Source organism: Barbus barbus (genome assembly GCF_936440315.1).
Source record: "Barbus barbus genome assembly, chromosome: 13".
NCBI lineage: Eukaryota > Metazoa > Chordata > Actinopteri > Cypriniformes > Cyprinidae > Barbus > Barbus barbus.
Window position 1 is genome coordinate 28394648 of NC_136741.1, and position 23291 is coordinate 28417938.

General features: G+C 39.3%; 2 protein-coding genes across 3 annotated transcripts in view; both read right to left on the bottom strand.

The window, feature by feature from the left end:
* Positions 1 to 432: 432 nt before the first annotated feature.
* On the bottom strand, positions 433 to 16930 carry LOC306879469 (retinoblastoma-like protein 1). 2 transcript variants are annotated; one of them, XM_079432431.1, is made up of 22 exons: positions 15638 to 16930; positions 13843 to 13976; positions 13212 to 13412; positions 13063 to 13127; positions 12584 to 12712; positions 11941 to 12086; positions 11758 to 11822; positions 11422 to 11608; positions 10942 to 11108; positions 10689 to 10801; positions 10481 to 10584; positions 10184 to 10321; positions 9884 to 10048; positions 9627 to 9762; positions 7418 to 7654; positions 7135 to 7325; positions 6846 to 7022; positions 3798 to 3869; positions 2946 to 3030; positions 2398 to 2546; positions 2134 to 2298; positions 433 to 1816 (listed from the first exon to the last, which is right to left on the bottom strand). In XM_079432431.1, exons 1-22 carry the CDS (start codon positions 15794 to 15796, stop codon positions 1646 to 1648), a joined length of 3156 nt encoding a protein of 1051 aa, XP_079288557.1. In that variant the 5' UTR covers positions 15797 to 16930; the 3' UTR covers positions 433 to 1645. The 2 variants fall into 2 exon arrangements, with proteins under 2 accessions (XP_079288557.1, XP_079288558.1); XM_079432432.1 differs by having other exon boundaries at positions 15490 to 15914.
* A 1103-nt stretch (positions 16931 to 18033) lies between these two features.
* The window catches only part of LOC306879470 (chromodomain-helicase-DNA-binding protein 6-like), a 41233-nt gene continuing 35975 nt past the window's right edge, over positions 18034 to 23291 (bottom strand). The window contains exon 38 of the mRNA XM_079432433.1: positions 18034 to 23008. Within this exon, the coding sequence (XP_079288559.1) occupies positions 21947 to 23008 (1062 nt within the window). The 3' untranslated portion in view covers positions 18034 to 21946. The remainder of the gene's footprint in view (positions 23009 to 23291) is intronic.

Consider the following 23291-nt stretch of genomic DNA (forward strand, 5'->3'; position numbering starts at 1 on the left):
TACTTAATATCCTAATGATTTTTGGCATAAAAGAAAAATCGATCATTTTGACCCATATTGTTGGCTATTGCTACTTATGATTGGTTTTGTGTCCAGGATCACATTTTAGTAACAAAATTAAAACTAAAGTCATTCAATAAACGTGTTGAGATGAGCTCAAGTGGTCAATAAATAAATACACAAATAATGGATATCCTATCTCAGGGTCATTGTGCAGAAGTTGCAAAAATTGTGCAATTTCACTTACACATTAAAACTTTCACTTGTCAACTTTCTTATCCAACTAATTGTACTTTGGCTTGTACTTGGATCTGATTCCTCCATAAAACAAGTATTCTACATTTTCAGATCAGACCTGGAGAAATGAGCTAAAACAGTGTCATCTTTTGATGCAAGTGCTGCATCAAGTCCTAATAAGGAAAACAATTATTTGAGAATTGATAAAAGTTTTATTATGTACATGCTAAGGCACTCACTGCAGAACTGACCAACAGCTGATGGAGCAAACCAACAATTACAAAAAACCTAAATTACAAAGTCAATGAAAAAAATTACAAAAGCACTGTTTTGTGGAAAATTATTTCTAAGCTTAAAATATGGAGTTCGTATAAACAAAGCACCGACTACAAAGATATCAACAGTGTTGAACACCAGAGATTTAGTTAGATGAAAGCAAAAGAACATAATGGATAAAATAAACATTTGTACAAGAATAAAACTGCAATCCCAAATTAACCGACAATACTGAGAAATGCAGATACAGCTAGCTATAGCACTGGTCACATGATTCAAAGAAAACACATTTCACTTCCACCTCATCGAGCATGTGACCAATAAATGTCAATAAAATAACATGAGCAGAACCAAATAATACAATTATACCTGCATCACTGTTACACAAACAGTGTTGAAAAAGTTAAACCACATAAGATGGAAAAATCCACCAAATTTAATATCTAAAATGTTAAATGCACTGTAAACAACTATTTCAGGAAACCGAACACCGTTTAGAAAAAATACATGAAACTTTAAAGAGAAATATTACAATTAATTGAGAGGTGTAGATACCACACATCTGAATATAAAGCTGCACAGAGGATCTGCAGGATGCTTGCAAATCTTTAATAATGACCTTTGGCTGGTTCACCAAAAACACACACACACAAAAAATAAAATTAAGATTAAATTTGCCCAGTGCATTGTGCCAGTAAATAACTTGATTAAAATAAAATAAAAATCACTAATATATATGGAAGATTATGGGAGATTATAATAAAAAACGATAGTCACGTGACACTTGATTGAGAAAACAGCTACAGAATATCTCTGTAATAATGTAAAAAAATATTCATTATGAAAGCATGCTGAGCATCATGAAAAACATGATACGTGATTCAGTATAAATAGATTAAATTTAGTCTCCCTGATATTCAGAAATCCTGGTATAATAAAAAAAAAATCTGTCATGATAAAGTGTGATGGTTTTTGGCTTTGCTATTGTTCGGTGACATAATGTGCTCGATTCTGAACAGATAAGAGACTGATTGTTGTTTCATCGCTCTCTACATCCTGGAGTCGTTGAGCAGCACATAGGAAGAGTTTTGGCTTTATATTGGGTCTGTAAGGAGACTGGGCATCCCACAGCTCAGAGACTCGCTCTCTCACTGACCACATCCTGCAGGCGTTTGAGCAGCACGTCATCGTTCTCTTGCCGCAGGCATTTAGATGGCGACTCGGTCTCATCGCCTTCCATGGTGAACGCCCGCTTCTTGCTCACCCCACCCTGACGGATCATCTGGTTTATGTCACTCAGCTCCTGAAGAGAAACAGGAAGCAGGCTTTTAGATCCACAACTCTAACTGGAAAAACTTACAGTATGACCATTCAAATGTAAAAAGACACTAAATTGCAATTAATTGATCAGTTATACTGACTATGATAATTGCATTGTGTATTTCATTGTATATGGACATTCTTCAGAACACCTTCTTTTGTGTTCCACAGAAGTCAGTCATTTGGATTTGGAGTGACGTGGATGTGTAAATTATTACAACTTATAATTTTTCATGAAATATTCCGTTAAGGAAATTATTACTGTTGATGCTTGTTGTGACATCCTGTAGCTTGACTAACCTTTGATGGGCTGCCAGTGAACTTGTACGTGTATGCAGTACTGGGTGTGAGACTTGAGCCGTTTTTATGAGGAGAGACAAAAATGGAGTGTCTCTGAGAAACACGGCGAGGAGAGAGAGGCTGAGCGCGAACCGACGGGAACGGAGATAGCGGAGGAGCCTCCATCTTTACAGAGAAAGAGGGAGAAAGAGTCAAATACTTTTTCCAAATTATCCCAAACAGTTATTAAGACAATTTTCAAAAGAAACATAGTAATACACCAACCTTGTTATCAAGTGAGGAATGTGCATATTTGAGAGCGAATGATTTCATCTTTAGCACGTAAACGGAGTTGTAGAACTGGATGAGGTCTCCTCTTTCCTCCGATTCGCTGTCAGCCTCTGTTGTGTTTGCCTGTTCCGTCCTCTCATTGGCTGTAAACACACAAATAAAGAAAAATATTTTAAAATACAATAAGAAAAGGAGACTTGCCAACATCAAAACTAAATAGGTATACATTACACACACATTCAAATGTTTGAGACTGGTAACATTGTTTTTGAATGAAGTCTCTTCTGCTCACCAAGGCTGAATATAGTTCTATTTGTATATATTTTAAAATGTAATTTATTCCTGTGATGCACAGTTGAATTTTCAGCATCATTAGTGTCACAAAGTATCTTAAATGTCACATGATCCTTCAGAAATCATTCTAATATGTTTGCTGCTCAAGAAACACCAACAGTGTGTAATATTTTTGTGGAAACTGGTGCATTTTCTTCAGTAATAATACTGTACATTATAAAAAAAACATTTTATTACAGTGTCCTTACACTGTTCTGCCGGTGGATCCACTTCCATGTTCTCATCTGTCTGCTGCTCTCTGTGACACCTCTTCAGTAAAACACTGCGGTACACCTACAAACACACCAACAAGATGTTGTGGATGCTGATGCACCAAAACCTCATATGTTCTGTCATCACAGCTCAAACTCCAAGGTTTTTGACATAAGGAAGCTGGGGCAAACAGACATTGTGTACCTTTGACATTTATGTGCATTTCCACATTGAAGCCGTCATCGGATGCCCATTTTGCACAAGTTGATGTGATTCTTTAGGTTCTTAATTAAAAGTCTATACCATGCTTTGGTTAAAATTCGATCGGCACATTCACTTCAAAGTGAAAGTAACGTTAATCCTCTGCATCTTCAGCGGCTCAGATGTCAGGAGTGACTGACGACTGCTATATTCATTATTACATCCAACGACAAAGCACCTCAATCGGTTAATCTGAGCCATATTGTCTACCCTGCACCGGAGTCGACACAATGGTGGTCGGACTGTTTACAGCTCACTCAGGGCAGTTCTAAGGTAAGACGGCCTTGTCAATCAACTATTGTGGGAGGGGCCTGTGCAGAACTACGTCATTCTGACAGGAATCTCAGAACAGCCTGATTTGATTTAGGGAATTTTAAAATAGGGATTTTAAAAAAACACTGGGTGGATTTTTTATAATTATAGGATGGATGTGTAAACGCACTTCCAACACATATTTCTGTTCAAACAACTTATAAAGTGAATTTTGCATCCGATGACCCCTTTAAGCTCATGCACAAAAAACAACACAAAACAAAACAAACAGTAAAAGTTGCAGGTTAGGAAAGACTTAGGCTGTTGATACTCACGTGACTGTTGGCTTGAGGTTGGGTTCGGTAGCATTTCATAATGTCCTGAAAAGTGTGCTCTTCTTTTGTGATCTGCAGAAGCAGCAAACAAATCCATAAAAAATAAAAACTTTTAAATGAAACTCACTCAGAGATAATTCTTCAGTAACATACACTCCCCGGCCACTTTATTAGGTACCCCTGTTCAATTGCTTGGTAACACAAATTGCTAATCAGCCAATCACATGGCAGCAACTTAATGCATTTAGGCATCTAGATGTGGTGAAGACGACGTGCTGAAGTTCAAACCGAGCATCAGAATGAGGAAGAAAGGGGATTTAAGTGACTTTGAACGTGGAATGGTTGTTTGTGCCAGACGGGCTATTTCAAATACTGCTGATCTACTGGGATTTTCACACACAACCATCTCTAGGGTTTACAGAGAATGGTCCGAAAAAGAGAAAAGTGAGCGGCAGCTGTGTGGACGAAAATGCCATGTTGATGTCAGAGGAGAATGGGCAGACTGGTTAGAGATGATAGAAAGGCAACAGTAACTCAAATAACCACTCGTCACAACCAAGGTATGCAGATTACCATCTCTGAACGCACAACACGTCGAACCCTGAAACAGATGGGCTACAGCAGCAGAAGACCACACCGGGTGCCGCTCCTGTCAGCTAAGAACAGGAAACGGAGGCTACAATTTGCACAAGCTCACCAAAATTGGACAATAGAAGATTGGAAAAACGTTGCCTGGTCTGAATGAGTCTCAATTTCTGCGGCGACATTCAGATGGTAGGGTCAGAATTTGGCATAAAGAACATGAAAGCATGGATCCATCCTGCCTTGTCTAAACGCTTCAGTTTCTTGGCACACTTTGGGCCCCTTAGTACCAATTGAGCATTGTTTAAATGCCACAGCCTACCTGAGTATTGTTGCTGACCATGTCCATCCCTTTATGACTACAGTGTACCCATCTTCTGATGGCCACTTTCAGCAGGATAATGCACCATGTCACAAAGCTCAAATCATCTCAGACTGGTTTCTTGAACATGACAATGAGTTCACTGTACTCAAATGGCCTCCACAGTCACCAGATCTCAATCCAATAGAGCACCTTTGGGATGTGGTGGAACGGGAGATTCACATCATGGATGTGCAGCCGACAAATCTACAGCAACTGCGTGATGCATTACAGCAACTGCGTGATGCTATCATGCCAATATTAGGGCTGGACCAGAATATTCGATTATTCGAATATTCGTTCAGTGGGTTGGCATTCGATTTAAAATTGAGATTCGAATATTCTTTTCTTTTTTTTCCTCGAACACCTGGCATCCCCCACGAAACTGTTCTCATTCGCGCTTGAATATGACTCGCTCTTGAGTGAACGTCATGAATGTCATGATTCAATTCGTCTGGAAGAGAAGACAAAAATGTCGAAGACCTCAGCTGTGTGGGAGCCCTTTAAATTGAGTGAGGACAAGAAAAAGGCAGTGTGCCAAATATGCGATTTGAAACTGGCCTAAGTTACCACAACAGCACATCAAGTTTGAAAAATCACCTGAGTTCTGCAAATAGTACGCCTATTATAGTAGCCTATTTTGTTGGTGTAAAAAAAATGCACTTTTATCCGCCATGTTAATCAGTCATTTTAAAATGATAAAAATGTGCACTTAATTTGCTTGGAAAATACTTGCGAATAATGGAGAAAAGAAAGAGAGATAACAGATGCCATAGTGGAGTACATCGCAATATGAGACCCATTAAATTAGAAATGTAAGCTGTCTAGCCAGCCTAACGTTACCTTGTTCTATTTAGCCTATTTCAGTTTGTTTTATTCTATATAAGGGAATTAATTTTATTTTAACTGTTCGTTAATTAAAATGTGTGATGCTGTTATTGAAAGTATGCTTCTGTGTTCTTTATTTATTACAGTTCGTTGAACTTTGTTAATTTATTTTTCGTTCTTCTTTTATTTAAATAGCCTACCCTTTACGGTGTCAGTAATTACTGTGCTGCTAATTTCTGATTTGGGAGTGATTTGTTTGTTAGAAAAATGTTAGGATACCTTATTAAAAGTATTGCTCTTAACAGACCAGTGTGCTTTGCATCACTACTAGTGCAGTGTCCGTTCTCGGAGCATATAAACGCTTCTGGCTCGCGCTGTTCTGTAGTTTATTAAAAGTTTATTAATTCTGAACGTGTTGCGTGCCCATATTGCACCAAAATGCAACACTGCACTCCCTTGGATCCGCAGCAACACACCCGCCACGCGTGAAGTCGATTAGATGAACGGTTCTCGACATAACAAAATGCAAACAGACACACAGATTTCTGCATTTATTAGAGAGAAGAATATGTTCAGCCCCTCCCTCCGAAGCTTCGAATCTTCGGTGTTGATTACTACCCCAAGCTCCGAAGTTCAAAAAATGGTATTCGGACCAGCCCTAGTCAATATGGACCAAAATCTCTGAGGAATGTTTCCAACACCTTGTTGAATCTATGCCACGAAGAATTAAGGCAATTCTGAAGGCAAAAGGGGGTCCAAACCGGTACTAGCACCTAATAAAGTGGCCAGTGAGTGTACACAAGCAAAAGTTTGGGTCAATATATTATTTTTATTTTTTTAAGTTAATACTTATATTCAGCAAGGACTGTTTTTAACATTGATAATAATAGGAAATGTTTTTTTTTTTTTTTTTTTTTTTCAAATCAGCATATTAGAATGATTTCTGAAGTATCATGTGACACTAAAGACAGGAGTAATGCTGAAAATTCAGTTTTGCATCACAGGAATAAATTACACTTTGAAATGCATTAAAATAGAAAACACTTATTTTAAATTGTAATAATATTTCACAATATGTCTGTATTTTTACTAAAAATAAATGTAAATAAATAAGTGCAAGTGTGCATGCATGCATTGGTGAGAAAGAAATTTATTTGAAAAAAAAAAAAAAAAAAAAAAAATTTGAAAGGTAGTGTAATTCTTTAGTTTTAGTCAACTGCTGTAGCTCGCACAACAGTGTTGCAGTAACCCCTCTCTCCACATTTCAAAAGCCATACCTTTGATATAATGTATACAGCACAGAGCAGCAGCTGGTCCAGGTGCCTGTCCTTCATCAGGTCAGTGCAGTGCAGCAGCGAGTGCTCAAAACACGTCCAGATCTTCCCTCGCAGGTCTGATGAGATATCCAGCTTCAGACACAGGTCTCTCAGACGCACGCTGGCTAAATGATACACCTGACAGGACAAGCAATAGTATATATGCACTTCTGCTAAAAAAGATTTTCATTCAAGAGCAGATGTAAAAAAAAAAAAAAAATTAAAAGAAGCCCAGCACACATTTCCTCACCTTCCTGAAGAAGAGGGCGAGGGATCCTGTGCGGCGGGGTCTGTTGACGGCCGGTGGCTGTGTGTTGGAGCTGGCGGGTGGAGCTGCAGTTCGGCTGGGGGAGGCGGTCAGTAAGACTTGAGCGGTGAGGGGGGTCATATCATTGGCCTGAAGTTGGATGACTGTGATGCCGCCCATCTCGCTCTTTACCACTAAAGGATGAGGAACCATCACGTCAACAATAACAGGAATTATTTGTGTGTCTTTTTGTCAAATAAATGTCAAAAAAAAAAAAAAGTGGTACCCGGCAGTGGAATGGTGAGCTGCTGGCCGTTTCCGGTGGCCACAGAGAAGACAGTCGTTGTGCCGGTGGTGTTCTGGTTGTTTGCTGTGGTGTTGGGAATGATTTTGATGGGCGTGACAGAGATTCTTTTCACTGGGGACTGCATTGGAGGATCGTCACCAAACAAGCGTCTCTTGGCGCTGCCGGCTGCAGGTGAGCTGTACCGGTCGTGAAGAGAGATGGGAGACTGAGGGATGTCTAAGAGAGAAAGAAATATTATCCGTATGAGTACAACTTACTCAATATTCAAAGAAACACACAAAGACATAAACACAACAGATTCATCCACTGCAAGCCACAAAAAGATTTTAAAAGTTTGAGACTTCATCTTACCATCTTTTTCCACATTATTATTGCATTGCTCATTGTCACAGTAAGTATATTCTTTTCAAAACTGTTTAAACTCTAGTTCATACATATGGTTAAAATATAAGTATTTTTGTGTTACTTCATTTTTTATTTATTTTTTGCTCTGTGGAAAAAAATCTGAGGGGCATTGCACAAAAGCAAGATAAGGGATTAAGCTGGGATTTTCCAGATATCCTGGTTGAATTTAGCCCCGATTCAGTTGCATGAAAGCAGGCTAAATTAAGATAAATGATGTTACTATGGAGATTTATTCTTTGCAGCTAGCCTGCTCCAGAGCTCTAACTCTGACCAATAGGAACGCATCGATATTACCGCTGACTCCCTCACATACAATTAGTTGACTTTATTATTAGTCCAAAAATAAAAGTACACAGAAAATACACCTTAAATAATCAAATAAATAAAAATAGGTTACAACCAACTGTATTTCATGCATTGTGCCCAAAATGTAGGCTAATGACTTTTTTTAAGATGTGAAAACATTTTAACATAGTTGCTACTTGTGCATTCAGTTGATCAGAAGTTTCTAGCCATGCAGCCTTTCTCTCTGATTTTATGATATCTGTACCTTTTATGGTTATTAGAACATTAACATTACAATCTAAATTTAATGCTCTTTAAAGCATTAAAAACACGAAATCAAAAGTTAAAATCACTGAATTAAAAATGAAAATAAAAAAAATAGAAATCAGACTACATTTTAACTGATAAGAACAACACACATTTAAGCTACTCATTTGAGCTAGTATGGCTGTTTTAGCCAGCTTACATTTGATTTACAGTTACTGCTATCATAAAAATACACATATGTAGGATTAAAATTCTGTGTCACATTTAATGTCCAACAACAAATATTTTTGCAGAATGCACATTTTATTCAGAATTCTTGTGAAATTACAGGTACAGCTAAAAAAAATTACAATATCGTGAAAAGGTTCAATATTTTGTCACTCATTTCAGAAAGTGAAACCCATATATTATATAGATTCATTACACAGAGTGAAATATTTCAAGCATTTATTTCTTGAAATTTTGATGATAATACTATGGCTTACAGTTAATGAAAACCCAAAATTCAGTGTCTCAGAAAATTAGAATATTACATAAGATCAATAAAAAAAAGGATATGTTAAAAAGAAATGTCAGGCTTCTGAAAAGTATGTTCATTTCTATGCACTCAATACTTGGGCCTCCTTTTGCATGAATTACTGCATCAATGCGGCGTGACATGGAGGCAATCAGCCTGTGGCACTGCTCAGGTGTAATGGAAGCCCAGGTTGTTTAATTTAAGTTGTCACTAATTTAATAAAGGTAACACTTTACAATAAGGTTCCATTTCTTAAAATTAGTTAACAGAAACTAACAATGAAAAATACTTGCAAAGCATTTATTAATCTCAGTTAATAATTCCCATGTTTACTAACACATTACTAAAGTTCAAAGTTGTATCCGTTAATATTAATTAATGGTCGTGAGCTAACATGAACTAACAATGAACAGTTGTACTTTTATCAATTAACTTTAACAAAGATTAATAAATACTGTAACAATGTATTGCTCATTTTTAGTTAATGCATTAAATAATGCTAACTAATGGACCTCATTGTAGAGTGTTAATTAAATGATTAAACTGTAATATTTCATATATGCATTAATATACGCATTTTAAAATGGTAAATGGACCAAATATATTCTTAATCATTTTTGTTCAAACAAACACTCTCTGAAATGCCCCTCCCTTTTAATATTATACACATTTATGGGGTCTCAGAGTCTAGCCTTATTTTGAGATGTGTGGTACCTTTGCGTGCGCTGGAGTTCAGGCCTGTGCGGACCTCCCTGATGCGAGGGTGGATGATGGGGGATAGCGCCACCAATGGGAGGTGAGTGGGACCGCCTGCATTGTTCCCCGTGTCAAAATTACTGGGAAAATTCACCTAAGAATCAAATAAAAAACAGGTTATATTCTGTAATTTAATTGGCCTCAATGATCCTATTTACAATTTTACAATATGTTCACCCTACACAGTGGTTTTGTGTGTGCGTGTATGTATGTACCTCTTCTACAGTGGGGACTTTATTATTAGCGTTATTGAGTGCTGTCCACAGGGCAGAGTCTCTGGTCCAGGCTTTGCTTTCCAGTACCTGCTCCTCTACACTGTTCAAATGCTTCACCATGTCTCGGGACAAACCCTCCTCGGAGCGGATGAACACCTCAATCACCTGCACAAACACATGTACATTTGCTTTAGTCCTTCAAAATTAACAATTTTCTTTAAAGGACTTAACAGTTTGTTGTGATTTTTTTCTATAGACATCATCTACTGCAACGTGATGCAATAGTACACCGCTCTGTACCTTGTAAAAGTAGAATGGCTGGATCTGAAAAATGTCCAGTATCCAGGGGAATGTTCTTTGAGAGCTGTACGCAAAAAGCACCACCTCCAGACAGCACGCCAACAGGGAGCAATGGAGCACCTCCTGCTCCAACAGGACCTGATAGAGATCAGGAGAAGAGAGGAAGAGGTAAGACAAAAAGCATCTGGCAAAAATCCATTTTCCTCTTTCTGTTTGATGATAAATACACATTATTTGGCATCGGGGTGAATTGTTTTACTAGTGCATTTATCAAGTTTAGTAGTTCCACTGACTTACTGCCATGTCTTTCCCTTGTAATCTCTTCATCTCTTGAGTCATGATATTCTCCAGGATCTTAAAGTACAAGATCTCCACCAGCTTCAGACGATTCTCTGCGAAATCTACACACAAGAACCAGCACTTACTTACAAGATGAAATATGAGGCTTTCATAACAGTCACCTATATTCAATTTTTTTTTTTTAAAGATGTGCAGTATATCTGACCCATGTGTGCTCCTGGCAGGTCATCTGTGGGTTTGGTGTAGGCCTGTTTAAACCTCTCTCCCATGGTCTTCACTCGGTTCAGAATGGATTCAGTGGGATTTCGAGAGCAGGAGCTATAAAAACATGGTGAGAAAAAAAAATTCTAACTCTATAAGAAAACTGACTGAAGGCCGGTTATGCATACTTGGATGCACATGCATATCATCACGTCTAATTTCTATTCGTGGGTGGTTTGATTTTGGCAGATACTTACTTAAAGATTTGGACCAGTGCATCGCTTGGAGCGTTTCGGAGGCCGGACACCATGCTCTGCAGGCGACTCACACTTTGGGTAGCTGAGGAAACGGGGGTGACCAGCACCTCTTTCTCCTTCAGATACCGTCGACCTGTTAGAGGCGTAGAGGGAGCGAGGGAACGCGTCTGTGCAAAAACACAGCAGGGTGAGGCAAACGTTTGGAGTCAGAAATACTTTTTAAAAGAAGACTTCTATTCAGCAAGGCCACAGTAAATTCAAAGAATCCTGAAAAATGTACCATGGTTTCCACAGAAATACTAAGCTGCATAACTGTTTTCAACATTGATGATAATAATAATAAATGTTTCTTAAGCAGCAATTAGCATATTCTGAAGGATCATTTGACACTGAAGACTGGAGTAATATTTCAGCTAAGATCAACAATTAGCATGATAAATGTTACTTTAACATGGCAGCAGTGAAAGAAATCTTCAGTACCTTCTCAAAGTGCTGCTGAAGGTTGTTCTCCACCTGCATGCGGGCGGATAGTTGACCTGATGGAGGCTCAGCGGTGGCCTTGCGAGGTGTGCCGATCTCGTCGTCTGCGTCGGCCCCCAAAAACACTCGCTCATCAAAATCCCCCACAGTCAACACATATTCCTCATACTCACGATTTATGGCTTTACTGAGAAAAAAAAAACAATATTCATATCTAAGTACTTATTGAAAGGCGGCATTTCATTTTATGTTTTAATTTTTTATTTGAATGCAAAATTGCTGAAAATGCCAAAAAGAACAAAAAATGTACACAGACATTTTAAGGCATATGCTTACTTGTTGTCTTGGAAATGTGGGGTATCCAGTAATTCAGTCAGAGTCTCAGCATCACCTTTTAATATCTGAGAAAAATAAGGGAATATTTTTTGAATATGGCAAGCATGACCAAGCTGTAAACAATCATGATGTTCTTGCAGTGCAGATTGGTTGTAAAAGTGTGTGTGTGTGTTCGTTCCTCACTCTTTTCTCAAACAGTGTCTTTATGTAGGGTTTGAAGTAGTGCTCCTTTATGCCTTTGGCCTCCACCACCAACCCATCATGCAGCTCACACAACTTGTCAATGACACAGGGTATTTCCTCCAAGTTTTCTGTGTCCTTTGGCAGGCCTAACGAGAGGTGAGCAAAACACGAAGCATTTACAACAAAGCAAACCAACTAATCTGATCACAAATGAATCTTAAAAAAATAAGTTTTCAGTTCATATTTCAGTCCTACATTGCTGCATCTGTATACTAATACACTCCTAAAAGCTGATTACAACAAGTAGACTGAAACAGTGTTATTGTGATATAACCGTGATGTTCTGTGGCCTAACCCATGTTCCTGTTTCAACAGATAACACAGGAAAGAAAACAGATCTCAAACCATTTCATAGGGTCATTGCTAAAGAGTTTTAAGTTGTAGTGTTTTAAATGAACTAGAACTTCACATATTCAGTCAATATTCCAAAACTAAGTGCACTACCTTGCAAGAAACTCCTCTAATGCAGTCAATGGACTCACTTGTATTTCTGTCTGCCTTCTCAAGGATAATGACTTGTAAACAGAAAATCAACAATGAATCAAGGAAACATTCTCTCACAGCGAGGTGAAGGGAGTTTTACCTCTGAAGTATTGATTGATGAGATCTTTCTTGTTGGAACACATGAGGGCGTTGCAAAACACCAGGTCCAGACAGCAGAGCAGGAGGTGATAGGAGTTGACCAGGTCATCTCCAATCATACGGAAATTACCTGAAATAAAACAGAAATCATGTCATGAGTTTACTTGAGCATTCAGAATGTTTAAAATAAGTCAAGCAGAAACTTTTGCCAAATCATTCAGAATTAGAGATGTACATACACAAAAATACACCACTGTCCAAAAATCTTACCAATCCCAAACTTTAAAATGTAGGCTTTTTACTAGTTTGATGGTAAATCTTCACAATTTATTCATTCATTATGGCTGTGAAATAATTAACAGATTTTTTTATTTTACGTAGTTAATAGCATTATATGACACAGACTGTGTAAGTAGTCTAATCTAAACCATACTGACGATCTATAGTTCTAACAGGGAAGGCTTCTTTCAGTCTAATTACCTTTTGTATACACAAAGAGAGTCCAACAGAACTTGAAGACGTCACTGATGTGGCATGGAAGACGCCTACAAAAGAAAGAATTATATAAACGTTCCGTTTTCTTTTTCAAAAGAAAGCTGAGAAAGGAGAGAAAAGGCAGGCAGATTTACCGATGTTTGCGGCTTCTAGGCAGCCGGGGAGGTTCACCCTGAGGATTCTGAAACATGTCCAGAAATATTGGCTCAAATTTACGAAAAATCACTGTCGACACTTCGAAATTGCGCTCCAGTCGACCTATGCGGCTGCGGAAATCCTGAGAGAGGTTCGACATGTCCAACCATTTCTTCATCTTGCTGAAGAACTGGATCAAACTAGAGGAAAGAGAGCATAACAACAAACACTTCTTAATACAAACATTTATTACAAATGAAAATCCTTGAATGCATAAAATAAATGCTCCCCATTGCCATTCTTAAGGTCATTGCACACTGAGTCCCAAATTTTTGCATGCGTTTTTCCGTATTCCCCATCCTTTCCTATCAAAATGCATGCTACGGATGCGAAAACGCAGAAAATCGAACTTGATCCGAATTTTTTTTGACGCACAAAAGTTTCGTAGGCAGCGTGCAAACGTGATTGACACAACTTGAGATCGTATTTATCTTTTAACGTGAAAATTTCAGACAAATATTTCAGACTCTGTGCAGACACCTTTACTCTAAAACTAAAACTTTTCCATTAAATAAACTGGAATTACAGGAGAAGACGGCCATCCTGAAGGTATCTGTTCGAGATCCTTACCTGAGCTTCGCCGAGCGCAGGATCCTTGTAAGGGAAACGCCATTGCCCTCCATCACACCCCGTCCCACAGTGGGGATGGAGCTCTTCCTACAGGCAGCATACAGAGAGCAGGCCAGCCAGTGAACGACATCACCCTGAGACAACCAAACACATAACACAAATCAACACATATCACACACAGCTAAATTAACCCTAAAGCCCATGTGAGTTACATTAATTTCTAAGGCCTCTAAATTATCACCATAACCAGAGCCTTGCTGAAAAACCTACTACATTGCGAATCTCGAAAGTGAAATTAAAAAGCGATCGTGCATTCAAAAACAGTTTCAATGCCAGGCATAATAGCGGCTCCCTGATGCCTGCAATTATATTCAATACAGTATAATTACCCAATGATATAACTGTGAGAGAAAGTATTGAAATACGTATTTTCCTTCAATATGTATTTTCGTGTACTAGTACAGGAATCACGATGTCGGCTCAACATCGCGATTCTATCAGGCATCAGCGATGGACGATGGCATCGTCTATCGGTCCAACCCTACAGGGGTGTCCAACTCAGTTCCTGGAGGGCCAGAGCCCTGCAGAGTTTAGATGCAACCTTAAACACACCTGATCCAGCTAATCAAGTCCTTCAGGCTTATTTGAAAACTACATGGTTTGTGTGTTGGAGCAGGGTTGGAACTAAACTCTGCAGGCCATCCAGGAACTGAGTTTGACACCCCTGGTGTATACTGTTGTTTATGTAGTATATTGTCAAGTGTACATATGTAATGTTGTTCACACTGCCATGTTACAGAGACTTGCACCTAAGAATTTCACCACCAGTACAGCTGTGTACATGATGTGTGATAATAAGGAGGTTTGATTTTTGCTGTGAAATGAATCTAATGATTTTTTAGTAGTAAGTAAACAAACATTACTGGATTTATCAATCATTGCTGTATTGCATTATGTGTCTTCCCCCCACATTAAAAACAACTGAGCTTTGATCATAACATTAAAATATCTTATTGAGTGTGATATTTGTAAACTGATATTTATATGCATTTTATGTAAGTATCTGTATTTCTTTTAGAAAGATCTCACTAACTTACATTACAAGCTAACTGAATTTATCTTGGCCATATAAATATCAGAAACTGCACCAAATTGCTTTTTTTGGGGTTTGGGCCTCTGAACCCCCCCCCATTTTCTCCTATATCACATTATAAGAGCCATGGATGTCTGGTGTGATGTATCAAATATGATACAAAACATAAACACACATGCATACATCTCTTACATCTTATTTTTAAGGGTTCAATGAACTGACATTAGATTTCCGTGACCATTATTCCATATGTCAGTTTTTAGAAGGTAAAGCTTGAATAAAATAAACACCACTTGTAACTTTAACCTACAGAAATCTGACAGATCTAGCAGCCAGTGAGAAAAAAAAGCATTTTCCCCAGCATTCCCTTTAAATGACTTCCTCATCTTCTCTTTGTGATTATGTCATGTGACATATCAGGAAACCCTCAGTCATTTCTGAAGCTGAGCACTAATTAAAATGCTTTGATGTATCTTTGAAATAAGTGACATTCACAAATAAGGTACAGCTATGGTATTTCGATATGTACTGTGGTAGTATAATGGTGTTCATACCATGGTAACGTTACTTCAGTGTGAATGCCTTTACTAGCACTGGTTATTTTGACTAACTGTTATGTGTCTGTATGAACCCACAGACGAGCTGAAGGCAGGGAGAAGGCACCAGATGTTGCTGTTGTTTGAATGTGGATTAAAGTCGCACCTCGAGCGTGTAAGTGTTCCAGATGGAGCTGAAGTTCTCAAGCGCTTCTGCTGCCGTCTCCTCGTCCATATTGAGCTCCTGACAAAGCGCCTCGAAATTGCTCCGAATCGAACCATCGGCTGATTTAACGGACTCCGAATCCGTTTCATCTCCACGCATTGCTAGAATCCGTTAAAATCCGTTAATGTCCAAAGAAAAGTGTTCGGGTAAAACACGGAGTTGACCCGGATCGCCGCTGACCTCCTGATGCTATCCCACAATGCCGAGACATGCGAATGGCGCGAAAACGGGCTCCTCTCAGCCAATGGGCGAACAGGAGTAGATAGCGTCATTACAATAACAAAGACGACAGCGAGGAAGCATGAAGGATTTAAACTTCCTCACAGTCCAAACTATTACATTAAATATGAAGAACATAAACACAATATAATAAAGTCGACCGCTTTACTCTCTATTCTGGTCAGAGACTTCATCATTGCATCACTACCAGACACACTGGATCCACTACAGTTTGCATACAGACATAACCGCTCCACGGAGGATGCCATCTCACACCTCCTCCACACCACAACAAGTCACCTGGACTGCAGAAAAGGGAATTATGTAAAAATGCTGTTTGTGGACTACAGTTCAGCGTTTAACACCATAATTCCCTCCACACTCACCTCCAAGTTGGAGGTCCTTGGTCTCAGCACATCCTTGTGCCAATGGATCTCCAGCTTCCTGAAGGACAGACAGCAAGCCGTACGGATGGGTAAACACACCTCATCCTCCATCACCCTAAGCACTGGAGCCCCTCAAGGTTGTGTTCTGAGCCCCCTGCTGTACTCACTGTACACTTATGACTGTGTGGCCACTTCCAACTCCACCACCATCATTAAGTTTGCTGATGACACTGTTGTGTTGGGCCTGATCTCAGACAACGACGAGACGGCCTACATACAGGAGATTAAGAACCTGGAGAGTTGGTGCCAGGTGAATAGTCTACACCTGAACATCAGCAAAACTAAGGAGCTGATAGTGGACTTCAGTACGAAGCAGGAGCGGTCGTACCAGCCGATCACGATCAGCGGGACTCCAGTGGAGAGAGTGGACAGCTTCAGATACCTGGGTGTTCACATCACGCAGGACTTGACTTGGTCCTGTCATACCAGCACCCTGGTGAAGAAGGCCAGGCAGCGTCTGTACCATCTGAGACGCTTAAAGGACTTTAGACTTCCCTCTCGGGTGCTTAAGACTTTTTACACCTGCACCATCGAGAGCGTCCTGACGGGCAGCATCACTTCCTGGTTCGGGAACTGCACTATGCAGGACAGACGAGCCCTCCAGAGGGTGGTGCGTTCAGCGGAACGTACCATTCACACCGAGCTCCCTAACCTGCAGGACATCTACAGCAAGCGGTGCCTGACCAGGGCCAGGAAGATAGTGAAGGACCTCAGCCATCCCAACAATGGACTCTTTTCTCTGCTGCGTTCAGGGAGACGCTTCCGCTCCATGAAGGCGAACACAGAGAGAATGAGGAGGAGCTTCTTCCCGCAGGCCATTCGGAGTCTAAACCACTCTCCACTCTAATCACATCACCCCACACTTCCACTTTGCACATTTTTCAAGTACAATCTGCACTAATTTGTAGAAGGTACGGAAGGATAAATGAGTGGGACTTACATACCATTTGTCTTTGTCTTTAGTATCCTTTTACTCACTTATACACTTTACTGCACAGCACAGCACAGCACACGGACACTTTATCACTGACATACACTTTACTTTTTATAGAATCTATATAGAATCATATTCTATTTTTTATTCTCATATCTATTTGTTATTTTATTTTATTGCTAGTTTATTCTGTATATATGGTTACTGTACTTTTTCTATTTGTATTTTTGTAAACTTGAGGTTTTTCTAATTTTGTTGGACAATTTGTTGGACAGTCGTACAATACATTTCACTACATGTCGTACTACGTATGTATATGTATGTGACAAATAAAATTTGAATTTGATTTGATTTGAATTTATTCCGGGACTTAATCTGTAACACACAATAAACATGTGTTAATGAGAATTGTCTATGCAATTTTACAAAAATGCCCCGTTTTGTTGCTTTTTTCATCTCATTTTATATATTATACTTATCATTTATCCTTCATAATATTTCATTACAATTATTATGAACTATATTGACATATATGTTATATAAAATCAATTAAAAATTCCACTGAGACCATCTTTAACGGCTTCATTCATTTTGCTCAATTTAATTAAATCATTGATTTGTGCAACTACGAATCAGTCATTAGCTAGAAAAAAACAAGAAACTAGAACTAGATAAAAACCTGTACATTTAAACATTTTTGGCAGGCAACTAACTGATCAACAAAACACATTGACTTGAAAGTTGAAAGTCATCTTTTATTGCACAATAAAAGATCACATACCATGGTTTGAATTATATGATTGGTCCACATTGGTGTACAGGAGCTATTTGAACAAAAAAAAAAAAATTATAAAATAGAATAAAAACACCCACGACTCTCAGCATTGCTGCAGATTTCATACCAATAGTATAAGTTCACTTTTTATCTTGTGTAATCATCCCAATATAGTGCACTTGCTTCAATGTAACTACGAACTTACAGTACTTCCTTGTCATGAACACTGACCATGTTATTCTACAAGATCTTGAGGAACAGAACCTCCAACATAGGCTCAATAGTGACGCAAGCGTGGTACATGATGCTCTACTGTAGGACTTAAGTCTGTCTGGCTAAGCAGCTGTTACAAGAAACACTCCATAGTAGCCTGACTTGCATACACTTTTAAGTATGGGATGTTGCTCTGCCTCAGATGTTGTGACTTGGTCTTTTTAGCAGGTCCTGACATGCAAACACTGACAGTGGCCAAGCAAAATCCTACAATGTGCATATTTGAAAGCATCGGAAATATTGAATGCTGATAGTCTGATCAAAATGACACTGGCATATGGTACCACAAATTTCCCAATTCTCACTCCCCATCAGAAATGCACTACGCAAAGCTACTACAATGATCTCCCTTTGATCAACCCATTAAAAAAAATGGAGGTAGGGGTCCAATGGGAAGGCTTTTTTGCTCTCGAGAGTATCTGGGAGCAACTGTCCAGAGACGTAGTTATACACACAGATACAGTCAACATTACCGTTTTCAGAACAGTTCAGCTTTTATGGAAAGTAAAATGGATCAGTGTAGACATCCCATATAGGAAAACATCCAAAACCGGGAGACAGCAAGTTTATGTACATGTTGCAATACACAGGGAGACAACGCTGAGACAGTAAAACAATAAATATAGGTAAAAATTGAAATTGATCAGATGTTTAGATGAACCACCAAACAGTTTCAGCAAGGGAGAAAGACAAAAATAGGAATCTGGAGTGTTACTAGGACACAGAATTTAATATATATGCATTGATCTTCAAATGAGCCCAGATGCTGCACCAGGGAGACTTTCTTTTCAAACACCGTGATTCAAATTGAATTAAACTGGAGTGTTTTTCCAACAATATTGTTGCGTTTTCAAACTGTACATTTCCAACAAACGGTACACTTATAAAATCAACACACTTACAACCAGCAACGCAGCATTCTCAGTCTAACAGTCTGAACTCTCCAGTTGTACATATACTGGCTGTGCTTCTCTTGAAGTTGTGAAGGCCTTTAATGGAATTACGAACTCAAAACGTCAAAAGCAAGGATAACACAATCATCCAGACGTCTAGACGAGGTCTGTGCGTTTTTATACACCAGATGTTACTGAGAAAGCAGTGTAGGGACAATAGACAACGATCTGAGGTAAGCTTTCAGACTAACAATGAGACATTTTTGAAAGTCGAGTAGACTTTGTGCTTTGCAATACAGCTTTGAATGAGTTGCGAGAGGAAAGAGGCCTGATTAAGTTATTTGAAAGGTTTTCTAATCTGAAGTTTTACACAAAAAATGCACAAGAAAGCCAGTATCTGTACAACTAGATTTTACCTAGTATGACCGAGACTGCTTCCCAAAACGTTGACACTGTACACAAGTACTTTGATATATATTTTCCAACATAAAGATGTAACAAACATCCATATATAAACCACTAAATAAGGCATTGCAAAGTGAACACAGTAAAATAGATGTGATGAGAAAGGGGAAATGTCGTATTTGGTGAATTTGGCAAAGTAAAAATAGAAATAAAAGCAAAATAAATTACATCATGGTGTCTCAAATAGTGTGACAAGGCAACAACAACATGTTTTTTGAAGGTGACCATGATTTTTTTTTTTTTTTTTTTGCTTGTTTAGACAAGAAATTTACAGTACAGGTTTACATAGGTCAAAATGTACAGGAAGTGACATGTGCAAGTGTGCGCATGCGTCCACACGAACACACATAAACAAACAAGACGGAACACAATTACAGGTAAACATTCATCAAAAGACTGTGCAAAAAATGTCTTCACATCCAAAAACTGAAAAACAAACAAAAAAAAACAAGTAAGGTGAAAAGGTGGAAAATGAACACTTCCACAAAAGAGAGACCCTGTTGAGACTGGGGGAGAAAACGAGTTCAATTATCTCTGGTTATCAACTACTGTAGAGTATTTCAAATAAAAGAAACACTAGTGCTGATTTTTTTTTACACATCCTCCCAATATGAGACATACTGGTGAGGAAAAGTAACATTGTCTGCTTGTAAACAAAAGTAACAGCAATGTACAGCTAGATAGATTTACATGTTTTCCAAAATCTCGGGAGGTTTTACTCTACAGTATTTTCAAATGCACCAGAGAAAATAAGAGCAACATAACCCATGAGGAGAACGAGACGCTCTGACGTCTTTCTGCCAACCCCATCAACCTAAGGGCTTTAGTGAAGGCAAAAAAAAAAAAACAGGGATTTACAAAGATATTTTTGCCTTATTTTGGGTGAAGGAATATTTCACCCAAAACTTAACTTTCCGGTACAATTTATTCACTCTCATGTTGTTTCAAACCTGTAGGAGATGTTTTGAAGACTGCTCTTCCCCACATAAAAGCACAATGACCAGGGGTTATCAAACTTCAAGAAGGGCAAAAATGCACTATAAAGTAGCTCATTTGAATTATGCACTATGTTCCAAGTTATCTAAAGACAGAAGGTAGCTTTAATAAGGAAAAGTAGTCATATGGAGAAGTTGTGTGTTCATTTTTGCAGCTTGACAGCCACTTCTTAATGTGAGCGTGCAGCTTTTATGCTCCACAGAAGACATTCATACGGCTTCGAATGACATAAGGGTGAAATGTTGACAGAACTTTAATTTTAGGGCGAATTATCCTTTTAAATTCACTAAAAACACAGTTCTCACAATTTTCTACCATCAGGCTTATTTTATAAGCCCGTGTCCCAAAACCATTTAGAACCAAGTCTCATCTATGGCACTAACCCTTCCCTCTTGAACTTGCAGCACCCCTAAGAATATATAGCCAGTTAGCCACCTCTATAATGATTAGTAGTAGTATCCCAACGGGGGCATCTTATCAAAGCAACCATGTGGAAATGACATCAAAAACAACATGACAAACAAAACAAAAGATAAATCAATCTCAGGATTGTTCTTTGCCATCAATTTCAAGCCTTGCTATTTTTGAGTTTCCATTGCACTCACCATGTTGCACTCATGCCACCTATAGCTTTGTAAAGGATTTAGGTTAAAATCTTCACTAAAATGAATACATAGCAGCAAGCAACTAAGAACAAAATACTGTGATCCATCAAGACTGTATCAGATGCAGCTCTGCTGGTACTATACCAATGGGATGAGTGTTTTCTTTACATTATTATTTCAAAACACGAATCTTGGTCTTATGTAACTATAAGAGCGTGATCCGAAACACCATTACGAAGTGAGACCGCCGTCTATTTTTTGCACAATACCAACATCCTACCGCTTTCTGAGAATCTGTGAAAGATGCTAGTGAATAACACCTAATCGAAGGGGAAAAATGCTGGGGTCACTAAGAGTGTTCTCCGTCAATAGACAGAATCGTCTGAATATCCATTCCCATGATGCAAAAGGAACACGCTAACACCAATGATGATGTTGTCCCTTTTTTAGGATTCGCAACCTCTGAGTGTTTGCATGCTTCAAGTGTCTATTTCTTTAGCACACACTCAGTAGGTAGAGTAGATGTCAGTGAAATTACAAGGGCAGATCTATAAACAATACACTGATAATCAGAGTCCTATACACAAACTTTTACCGACACGACACACACAAAAGTACTGCCGCCCAAACGCGAGGATGCATTCTAGTCTCCACCGTCACAAGAGCCTTGAGCATTTGACTCCGTTTCCTCTCCTATCTTGTTTTTGTCCTTTTCCTCAGTACTTTTATCCGCAGAAGGCCCTTTTATAGGGTCAGAAGGATCTCTCACCTGAGCTAAAACTACATCAGGTCCGCCTTCTTCCATTCCGCCCTCTTGCCTCTTTTGTTCGGGTGTCTGTTCGTCTTTAACCCCCTTCGATTCCACACCAACATTGCCGCTCCCCTCCTCTGCTCCTTCCTCCCTAACCTTCTTCCTCTTCCTCTTGGGGCTGCCCGTGCTGTCTGCTGCGGGCATAGTGGGCAGCGCCATTATACTGCCCGGTGGCAAGAACATATGCGGATACAACAGACTATGCGACATTCCTGGGATTAGAAAGGGGTTAAAGGTCAAATGGCTGCCGGTGCTTGTGATGCTACTACTATTACTGCTAGTGGCCGCAGCTGTAGACACAGAAGCGGACACTTTCTTCTCTTCCCCTCCTTGCTTTGCGTTCTCCTTATTCCCATTCTCCGTGCTCATCGGAGAGCTTGCGTTCTCACGCTGAGGCACAGAATCCGAACTGTCCGCCGGGCTGGAGGTTGAGGTTACGGTTGCGGAGTTCGTCGAAGTCAAGCTTGCTGAAGTGGAGGATGCGGTTGCAGTGGACGCCGTGGACGTCGCTGTGGACAGAGATTGATTTATCATCCCACTCATGTGAGCGCTGTACATGGGCGGCTGCACGGCCGCCATGCCATGAAGCATCATGGGCAGCATGCTGAGTCCATTCTTGGCATCTTCTCCTGACGATACAGCGGTGGCGAAACCGTGAGGAAAGCCCATGATACCGGTTAGCGGAATGCCAGGGACATTGCGGAGATTAGGTAAGCTAACCAGATCCATGCTGCCAATGAGCCCACCGTTCATAAAGAGCGGACCCATGCCAGCCGTGAGCTCGGAGGCTTTGGGCATCTCGCTGCGGGGTCGCCTGCCTCTCCTACGCTGACCGGGATCCCGACACACGGGTCCAGAGAGGATCCGTGTGAATTTGCCCTCCGGTAGAAAACCCTGGGATAGTGCGATACAAAAACTTAGTGTTGGTTTACAAGGAACAATTTCATTCAATATCTATAATAAAAGTCAAAAACAATTTTATTTATGTATAGGATAAAAATTGCACATATACATGACATAAAATTTAAAGTAGTTTTATTCAAAATCTTGATTAAAATCAAGAGTCAACTCTCATTAATTGTATTTAAAATGTGCATACACGTTATAAGTAATTGCAGAACTCATAAACTTGGGTTGGATTACAATGGAATGGATTTCAGTGAAACACTGACACTCA

Coding starts and splice junctions, on each gene's coding strand:
- LOC306879469 (XM_079432431.1), bottom strand. CDS start 15,796: ATGCGTGGAGATGAAACGGATTCGGAGTCCGTTAAATCAGCCGATGGT. Junction 7,655..9,626: donor GAACTCCAGCGCACGCAAAG/GTACCACACATC, acceptor TTTCTCTCTTAG/ACATCCCTCAGTCTCCCATC. Junction 3,031..3,797: donor AACCTCAAGCCAACAGTCAC/GTGAGTATCAAC, acceptor GTGTGTTTGTAG/GTGTACCGCAGTGTTTTACT.